The sequence below is a fragment of the Peromyscus leucopus genome, unplaced genomic scaffold (genome assembly GCF_004664715.2).
Source record: "Peromyscus leucopus breed LL Stock unplaced genomic scaffold, UCI_PerLeu_2.1 scaffold_1305, whole genome shotgun sequence".
NCBI lineage: Eukaryota > Metazoa > Chordata > Mammalia > Rodentia > Cricetidae > Peromyscus > Peromyscus leucopus.
The window spans coordinates 7,460-18,061 of NW_023504452.1; the positions used below are offsets into that span (position 1 = coordinate 7,460).

Below are 10,602 nucleotides of genomic sequence, written 5' to 3' on the forward strand. Positions count from 1 at the left end.
AGAGAGAAAGCCACAAATGCCTCCCCTGTCCTTAGGGTCTCCATTGGCATATCTTGGAGAATTCCAGAGTCTGGAGATGCCTTGCCATGCCTAATAACCCATAAAGTCAATTTAGAGTATAATATCAATTTGTGGGATGCCAAACTTTGACCTGTGACCTCCACACATGCACATTCACACAAAGAGCACATACAAATTGATACAACTGGGGACCAGTGAGAATATTCTCACTGGTAAAGATACTTGCTGCCAAGCCTGTTTTTCTGAGAACCATCCCTGGGAACCACATGGTTGAAGAACATGGATTCAGGTAAGTTGTTCTTTGATTCCCACACATGCATGCCCTCACCCTTACATTAATAAATACATGCAGTCTTAAAAACTTTATATGAGTACACATGGGATACATGGGTTCAAATCCTACTAATGGTCCATTTATTGTCTTTCAACCTTTGTTCAGTGATTTCACCTCCTTATGCCTGTTACTCAAACAGATGTAAGTGTACCACACTTGTTACCATAGTTACAATAACGAGTTGGAACAATACCCAGAATTGCTCTAGCCACGATTGTCTTCCTTCTGTTTCAGTTTCCCATGTGAGAAGTGGAAGGATTCTTCAATACTTTGTCACCTGGGAGGTTTTTCAGTTTTGTGTAATCTCAGCTTATTGTGCTCCACCAGTGAGCAAGAAGGAAGCCTTTTTTCCATCATTCTCCTTTTCCTTGTCCAGGGACTCCTGGGCACAGCTCTGACCCTGGCATGCTCACCACTTATGCCTTTTACTGTGGGAATTTTTTTTTTTTGCTGGCTACACTGGAGGATGGAAACATATACATAGGTAAAGCAGTCTCTTTAAACAAAATTCTTGGAAAAAATCCCCACCACCATGGAAGCACACAGTGTGATCACTATGTCTACTCCCACACAAGAATCCCCATTGTGTCCACTGATTACACCAAAAATAGAGAACTTAATGATTTACTAACTGGATACACCTAGTTCCAAGGATGAAAGCAACTATGAAAGGAAACCATGGGCTCACATCCAGAAAGGCATTAAGATACTTGCTGAATTTATCACTTTTTGCCTCAGAAAAATGCTGTAATGAGGTTGATGGCTGCTTTTATCCTGGAATCATTAAGTCTGTTTTTAACCTGCTTGAGTCTAAACTAAGATTCAGTTATAGAGCATAAAATGTGTAGTCGTTTTTCAATAAAGCAGCAGCTATACTGCTTCATGCTCAGATCATGGCAGTCTCCTTCCTCTGCTGATGCTTGATCTCTTCTTTGGGACCTGAACACTGATGGAACTGGACTCCAGTTTGTACCTTTTGTAGAAAACACAGTTCAGTTTCCAGCACCAACATGACACCCACATGATCTCACATCTTAAATTGGCACATTGATTACATCCATATGGTACTGTCCAGTATGAATTCTTTCATGACTGTGAAGATTACTCTTCCTTGCAAATGCTTTACCACATTGGTCACATTTATAGGGTTTTCCTCCAGTATGAATTCTTTCATGATTAAGAAGATAACTCTTCGAGGCAATGGCTTTACCACAATGATTACATTCATAGGGTTTCTCTCTACTATGAATTCTTTCATGACTTTGAAGATGACACTTCATTGCAAAGGCTTTACCACATTGATTACATTCATAGGGTTTTTCTCCAGTATGAATTCTTTCATGATTGAGAAGATTACCCTTTTGTGCAAAGGCTTTACCACATTGATTACATTCATAGGGTTTCTCTCCAGTATGACTTCTTTCATGGCTGAGAAGATAACTCTTCATTGCAAAGGCTTTACCACATTGATTACATTCATAAGGTTTCTCTCCAGTATGACTTCTTTCATGGCTGAGAAGATTACTCTTTGTTGCAAAGGCTTTACCACATTGATTACATTCATAGGGTTTCTCTCCAGTATGAATTCTTTCATGACTTTGCAGATGATTCTTCTGTGTAAATGCTTTACCACATTGATCACATCCATATGGTTTCTCTCCAGTATGAATTCTTTCATGACTTTGAAGACTACTCTTCTGTGCAAAGGCTTTTCCACATTGATTACATTCATAGGGTTTCTCTCCAGTATGAATTCTTTCATGATTTTGAAGACTACTCTTTTGTGCAAAGGCTTTACCACATTGATTACATTCATAGGGTTTCTCTCCAGTATGACTTCTTTCATGACTGCGAAGACTATTCTTTCCTGTAAAGAATTTACCACATTGATTACATACGTAGGGTTTTTCTCTTGTATGAAATCTTTCGTGACCATGAAGATGTCTCTTCTCTGAAAAGGCTTTATCACATTGATTATATTCATATGGTTTCTCTCCAGTATAAATTCTTTCATGTCTGTGAAGATCACTCATCTGTACAAAGGCTTTACTATATTGATTACATTCATAGCATTTCTCTCGAGTTTGAATTCTATGTACTTGATGATGAAGACTGTGACATGCAGAGGCTTCATAACTTTGATTATACTCATAGGGTTTTTCTTCCAAATGAGTTTTTTGGTATACTTCTAAAGAGCAATCAGATATAAAGGCTTTATCATATTGATTACATTCATAGAAAGCCTCTTTGCTTTTGGATGTTTGGTGTGTTTGAAAATGCCTGTAAAGGCTAAAGCCTTTAGTAGATGACTCACATTTATTATTTTCTCTTCCCACATGAGCTTTTTCACATCTTTGAAGAGAACTTGAAGAAATCAGAGAACACTGATTGCATTCATAACATTTTCTTATACTGTGAGCCACACTACATGTGCACAGTGAACCAGAAGAGAGAGATGAATTTCCATATTCCTGGCACTCATAAGGTTTTTCTCCAATGAGAGTTTCTTGATGAATTCCCACTGAAGTTGGAAAACCAATTAATTGTAAACTTGTATCACAGTCATCATGTTTTCTCATAGTGGGGATGACCACATATTTCCCAGTTGTTCTGAGAGAGACAGAAGTACAATGCTTCTTTCCATACCCCTTATGCTCACATGGATTGTATCCAGAGTGACAGATGACACACCTGGTAAAGGAAGATAACAAATAAAGGATTTTCACATTGCATTACCATAGTCGAATGTTTTTTGTGTGATACATATTTAAAATAGAGATTCATGTTTCTACCTCTCAAAGTCACTCATAAAGTGCTCCTCTCATTAAACTATGTTAAATCATTCCCTACAAGAAAATGAGGAACACTAGCTTTAATATGGAAGCTTTGCTTATAAAAGGTCTTGGCCATACACTAATGCCCTCATCAATGATATGACAATTGGAAGGCATGTTAGTAATTGGATGGACAGATCTACAACATGCCTCTCACATGGCTATGATTGAAATTGTGACATCTATTATGGCATTGTTTCCTTGTCTTGTCCTTAATGGAAAACTTTGCAAACAGTGATCAGCTACCTGACACTGGAGTACATGGAGTTGTGCAAATTTAATAATCATCACAAACAAATTTAATAATCATCACAAAAAAGTATGCCTATTTACATACTTGCTTTTCATTAAAAGTTCTGGGTAATTTAACATTTTTTTTCAAACTGCAATCTCCTGCTAAGGCAGCCCCATTGCAGAAAGCCTGCCACCTGTGGCCTCTCCCCCAGAGATGTCTGGGACCATGCCTACCAGCTATTTAAGACCCAGTCCGTACATCTGCCATGGGTGCTCTCGTGATCTGTCTCCTGCTTTCCTGAGAGCACCTGGAGTGCTCTCCTTTGCCTGCCCTGTGTATTAAATCTGCATTTATTAATTCAGTTTGATTTTGCTTATTGCATCAGTGACGGAGGAACCCAGCAACTGGGGATCTTTGGTGCACTGGCTGGAGTGAGTAGTCCTTCCACAACCATGTGGTGTGGCTGTGGAAGGCCATTCATTCTCTCTCCCTATTCCACCTTTGCCACACTGAAGGAACAGCTCAGTAAGCTTTCCATTCCCAAACCAAAATGTCTTAGAGGTCCAGGACCTCTTCCAACCTCCAGACTGCCTGCTGAGCCACTGCAGTGCCAGGTGACCCCAGCCTGTTTCAGGGAGCAACAGTCAATGCTCTTGGAATTCCCCTGTGTGAGAGAGACTTCACCACAGAGTCCACCCCACACACAGCTCCCAGATATAGGTTTATAGAATCCGATGTGATTTGTGTACCCGCCCCAGTTTACTCTGTCCCTGGTAAATGGCTTGTGAATGGGTAGTTGATAAGTCCAAGTTCAGTCCCCAGAAAGACTGGGGTTGTCTCCTCTAAATTGGGCTGCAAGTATACTTTCCCCATTCCTCTCTCTTCCTTTTACTCTTTATTGCCTGCATCTTGTTCCCAGGGTGTAGTTTGGCCACACTGTGTTTCTAATGTTCACATTCCTCTCCCACCCCATCTCCGTTTGTCTGTCTGCCTGTTTCTCTCCTTCCTGGAATATGATCTGGGCACACAGGAATTCTCCCCACAATAGATCCTTTTTCTCTGTTCCTGTCTGCTCTACACCCTGAACTACTGCATAAATGTTTCCAGCCTGTTGGTCCATCTGTCTGCTCTCTCCTTCTTTCCTCCCTCCTACCTGAGCTGCTGCTGCAGCCACCGCCACCATCACCACCTCCACCACCACCACCACCACCACTACCACCCCCACCTCTACCACCTTGCTGCAGCTCATGGGGGTCTGTTCCCATACTCCCCATCCTAAAATTCTACCTGCCCACTCCACCCTTAAACTTGTTCTACTTCAATATACTCTGCTACACCGTCTTCCCTCCTAAAAATCTCTTTTTCCAAAATTCTCAACTTGCTGCTCTGACTTACTCAACTGGGCAGCATGTGCTGCTATTCTGTTTTTCAGTTTCCCTCTGCAGTGCCTTCTCTGGGATCCGGGTATCAGGCTGCCCAAACTGCTGGGAGCCTCATTAAAAAAATTGTTTCTGTTAATGATCCTGTTTACTTTATTTGTGTGGTGGAAATGTGTGAATGGTGTGGCCACACATGTGTGTTTCTGACTAGTTTTGAATGCCTGAGTTTACGTGTCCTGAATGTGTCTTGCTAATTGGGTATGTTTTAAAATCTGTAAGGCTTGTGACTCCAGATGAAACTGTTCTGAAGAACATCACAGCTGCCATGTGATTGAGTTTAAAGAAATACTTCACCACCATCTTTGGTAAGGGTAACCACTTGGACTGGCACCACCAAGGAGACATTAGGACTCCAATATAATTTGGGTTAGGATATATTTCTGTTTGATAATTTCTGTCCTGTCCTAAAAACAAGGTTTATTAAACAGGATTTAAAACAATGCTGTTTTGATCATTGATATTAAATACAAATTGTTTGCAAGGTTAAAACTTGGTTTTGCCTGATATATCTTAGGATCACCACTAAAAACTACAGACTGAATCTTCTGGCTTTTACTAACATTGGTAAGCTCTAACTAATTGGGTAAACTGTATGTTTAGACTTAACTTACATATGGCCTCAAAGTTAAACCTAAACAACATTTGTCTAATTTAGATATACCTAACAGATTTTGTTCCCCCATTCTCAAACACTCTCAGAGATCTGAGAACATGGCATTTAATATAAAAGCCATATATATAAAATCATCCCAGGAGATTTATGAGAGACAGGCCAACTCCTGGAAGTATTCTGTATCTTCTCCAAAAAGATGGATGGCCCAGAAAAACTTCCACCTGGAGGCTTGCCTCAAATGTAACAAAGACAGCCACACAGCAAAAGCTGCTTTACACCATTAACTGCTGCTGAGATCATCTCCAGACTGTGAATAAGTGGAGCAATGGGGGAACAATTGTGCCACTCTGCCAAGACAGGTAGGCCGATCTCCCCAAATTTCTACTCCACAAAGAATCTGTCAGATCCTCTGAGCTTGGCATCTGAACAAGTGCTACCTCTGGGACTTGTCCCCCAGTGACCACAGAGAGACTTGGGACTGCCTGGGTAACTGGAAAGCTGGTTCACTCCTGCTCATTTACTTATCCTTCTCAGATCTGATGGTGTTTGATGACCAGGGTTCTAATAGATTTGCCAGTTTAACATCGCCCCCAACCCAAAGGCTACAAGCACATTGGTAGTTCATTAGTAAATTACCTATTAAAAATACATACAGGTGTGCCTCATTCACAGACTCCATGGTACAGGATAAACTGGTTTCAGATATAACTTCAGAAGTTCCAAATTTTAGCTTTGATAAATGCAGTTTTGACAAACTGACAGAGCACTGATTACAAACAGTTTTCAGGGATCCTTAAATTTCTGTGGATTTTACTGGTCCAGCTTTTAGAGCTAGGTTAACATTAGAGAGAATATAGAACCCTGCAGGCATGTTCAACTCCCTCCTCCACTCACACAACCTCCTTTCTTCAGTGAATTTAGACTTAAAAATGTTCATGCCTTTATATCCAAAAGCCATAGCTTTGTAGTATGAAACCAAGATGTAAATCTGTTCCAGTAGTTTTACATACACGTGAAGGTTCCTGGGGAAAGGGCTCTGCTACTTTGTAAAGAAATGTGACCTAATGAAAATTAATATCTGTTTCCAGAGCCTGTTTTTGACCCCACCCATTTTGGAGCATATTCTGTAGGTTCACTCCTCCTGCCAGGGCCAAGGCCAAACCCCCAGGGGGTCCTCCAGATGCACCAGCTCCTGCAAGAGCTCCGAGGATGCCAAAACCAACCAAGAATTCCAACTGGACAAATACTAACAAGTGAATTTCACCCACATGCCTGCTCATAAAGGCTCCATATCTCTTAACTCTTATTGACACATTTACAGGATGGATGCTCTCCCAACCTCCAGAAAAACAGCAGATACATGGCTCCAGTACTCCTGGAATACATCATCCCTAGATTTAGCATGCCATCTCCCCAAGCTCCTGGGACATCCCTGCTGGTACCACCTCTCCTGGCACAAGTGGGCACCTACCCAGTAACTGAAACTTTGCTTTCCAAGATGTCCCAATTAAAGGCATATCTGCCCTCATGCCTCACTCATTCACCCTTGACTCTTCTGTACAACCAGGACACTTCTCAGTTCCATTCTTTCCATCATTCTTCCTACTACCAATGGCTATCCCTGTTCATAAGGCCAGTGATAAAAAGCTATTCTTTTTTCTCCTAGCAACCTGCATTCTCTGCCTCCTCAAGAACAGATGCATGAGGTCTCCTGGATGGCAGCTATCCAAATGCTTCTCCACCCATACCCCTGCTGACCATGGGCCCACCCGACTCCCAACTCCCCCCACACCCCACATCGTTCCATGCCAGTGGGAAGTAGACAGACTTGAACCTGCACCCATAATATACACAAAAAAATTTGACATGTTTAGAATCTCCAGCTGCAGGGGCCCCATTGCAGAAAGCCCACCATTGGTGGCACCTCCCCCAGAGATGCCTGGGACCATGCCCATGCCTACTGGCTATTTAACACCTGGCCCATAGAGCTACAATGGATGCTCTCCTGTTCTCTCTTTATGAGAGCCCCTGAAAGTGAGCTGATTTACTATGTCTTGTTTATGAAATCTGGATTTATTAATTTGGTTTGATTTGACTTATTGCATCAGTGATGGAGGAACCTAGCAACCAGGAATCCAATACTTATCACAGACATACAATATATCAGCTTGCACATAAAAATTACCTTCCATGTCTTGTAGCATTTTGATAATGTTTTTCAATATTATGGTCTTCCCATTTGTATCCTAAAATACAGTACCAGAAAATGTGATATATTACTGGAAATTATGAACAATTGAAATTACTGTCTTTCATGAACTTTAGAACAATGCCTGATTTATTCACCATTGTTTTCTTCTTTAACATTCAAAATTATAGGACAGCACCAATCTCCAAGAAAGGCTTCTTCCCTTAATTTAAAAACTGACAGAAAGCTCACATTTTTACCTACAATAGTGAGGTTCCAGTAGGTTTCCAGCATCACATCTTTGTAGAGACTCTTCTGGGAAGGATCCAGCAAAGCCCACTCTTCATGAGTGAAGTTCACATGCACATCCTCATAGGTCACTGCATCCTAAAGTGTCCCATATATGTACATAATAGAAATGGTGAGACTGACTGCATTGCAAATGTACACTTCATTGAGAATATATTTACATAATTCTGTGTTAAAATAATATTCTGTACAGCACATTACTCTTTCATTTAGCCTTACTTGATTTCCCAGTGCATGTGGTGGTGAATAATATCAGAGACATAAAGTGATAACAAAATACTAAATAACCTATCTTACTGACTCTTCCCTTACTGTGAAGCACTATGACCAAGGCAACTCTTTTTGTTTGTTTTTGTTTTTCCAGACAGGGTTTCTCTATGTAACAGACCTGGCTGTCCTAGGAACTCACTCTGTAGACCAGGCAGGCCTCAGACTCACAGATCTGCCTGCCTCTGCATCTCAAGTGCTGGGATTAATAGCAAGCAACACTACCACTGATTTAAACATTTTAACAAATTAAACCCAAAAGACTTCAGTCCAGCAAACATGGAGAGTCACAAATCTGTCTGATCACAGCCTAGATCAGACTCAATTGGGAGAAAATGGGGCCAAGCAACATCTTGTGTTTGGGGACTGAGGAGAAGGTGAAAGACCTGGATGAGAACAACTGGCTTCAACTGTTACAATCAGTTGGTGAAACTCATCAATGGATTCAGCTGTCTCTGGTTGGGGTCATGGAATTCTTTCCCTGTTCCCTAGCTGCATGGGGCCTACCTGCCTAGAACACAAGACCATCTCCTCCTACCATAAATGCAAACCTAATTAAAGAGTCTTTTTAAGGAAAGGGTGTAACAGTGCCCATTTAACCATGGAGATGTGTGGACCCCACTGAGAACTGTGCCTAATGGACGATGGGCTTCCTTAACAGGGAGCAGGAATAACCTTGAGTAGAAAGTAACCATGTGTCTATTACAGTCAATATTATATTATGACAATGCAGAATTGGAGCTACAGATACAGCAGAAGTTCAATTAAAGTCTAACAATTTAAGCTACAAACTAAATTGCATGAGAAACAAAAATAACAAGAGAAAATGTCATCATGAATGAAAAATTGATCAACACACGACTGAATAAATAGTACATAAACACTGTGACACCATCTGACTTCCAACTTTGAATGAAATTGCAATAAAGACTGCAATGAATTGAGTGGTGGTGGCGGCACACACCTTTAAACGAAGCACTTGGTGTTTGAGGCCAGCCTGGTCTACAGAGTGAGTTCCAGGACAGCCTGGGCTACACAGAGAAAACCTATCTCAGCAGGGAAAAAAAGAGAAAAAAAAGACTGTACTGTCTGGGAAAGAATAAAGAGATCAACAGAACATGAAATCAATCTTAGAAATAAAACACAATAAATATAGAGTCAATTTTGCCAAACGAAGCCAGGAATCATAGTAAGTCCGGCCTTAATGACACAGGTAAATGAATCACCCTGGCATCTACATGCAAATGTGTTAATGACACAGACTTTACACCTGCACAGAATTAACTGCAGACGGATCCTACACCTGAATGTTCAGTGCCAAGTGCAGACCTTTTAGAAGACACTAGAGTGACCAGAGCTCTGCAAGTTAGCAAATCTTCCTTCCCTGGCCACAGTTTTTACTGAAAGAAATGAAAAAAATGATCACCATGATCACCATGCTTTTCATGGTGACTAGGATATTTCCGCACAAAGGCTCACACTACCCCATGCTCTGTGAAGGTGCAAACCCCAGCGCTAAATCACTCAGAGGTCCTGCTTCTGCCTGGGAGTTGCAGGGACCTCAGGGGACCAAAGGGAATCACTCCAGACACCGTGTCCTGCAGCATATACACAGCCCTGCGGAACACCCCACACTGGCTCCGGCGGCTTCTCCCCACGTGGGACGGGGCCCTCACTCACCATGGCGGATTCCGTGCTCACACGCTCTCCTCATGGATCCCAGCCACCAGTCACAGCCCAGCACACAGAACAGGAGATCCACCTTTAACCACTGAGCCACAAACCATCCTGCAGGGCGGACCGGAAGTGCCCTCCCCATTCTGATTGGCAGTCCATCTGGAGGTCCTGACTGGCTACTGAGGCCTGAGTGATCTAAACAGCTCCCTTAGGGACAGTGCTGTGAAGTGAGGGAGCCCAATGATTGGCAGCCCTGGCTTTCACCCCAGGCACAGAACTGCCCCAGATCTGCAGAGATTGACATTCATGCAGAACTTGGGGCTGGACTGCAAAGTCTTCCCTGAACTATTCCTTTCCTCAGGAGGACTCATTTCTAGGGAATTAGGTTTTGCTATGAACTGAGAAAGGACAAAGGAAACTGCCACTTTCTGGACTAGCAATACCTCAGGCGTGCTGTAGAAAACGTGCTATGATTTCATTTTTGTAAAAAAAAAATTATATGATTAAAAAAACAACTATACACTAATATGCACACTCTTGAACAGTTATTCTGTAGAAAAGGCCCATCAATATAAATACAGGATTTAGAGAAGTAAACCCTATGAGATCAGAGTAAGCTTTTTACTTATAACTATATTTACTAGAGAGCCTCAATACTCTAATGACTAAATTATATATAATTTAT

The 10,602-nt window shown here is 41.6% G+C and overlaps 1 protein-coding gene across 1 annotated transcript; it reads right to left on the minus strand.

Moving 5' to 3' along the window:
• Positions 1–370: 370 nt before the first annotated feature.
• On the minus strand, positions 371–10,383 carry LOC114688002 (zinc finger protein 431-like). The gene is made up of 4 exons (XM_028862624.2): positions 9,921–10,383; positions 7,925–8,051; positions 7,662–7,722; positions 371–3,046 (listed from the first exon to the last, which is right to left on the minus strand). The coding sequence occupies exons 1-4, from the start codon at positions 9,921–9,923 to the stop codon at positions 1,390–1,392; spliced, it is 1,848 nt and encodes a 615-aa protein (XP_028718457.1). The 5' UTR covers positions 9,924–10,383; the 3' UTR covers positions 371–1,389.
• Positions 10,384–10,602: the final 219 nt, after the last annotated feature.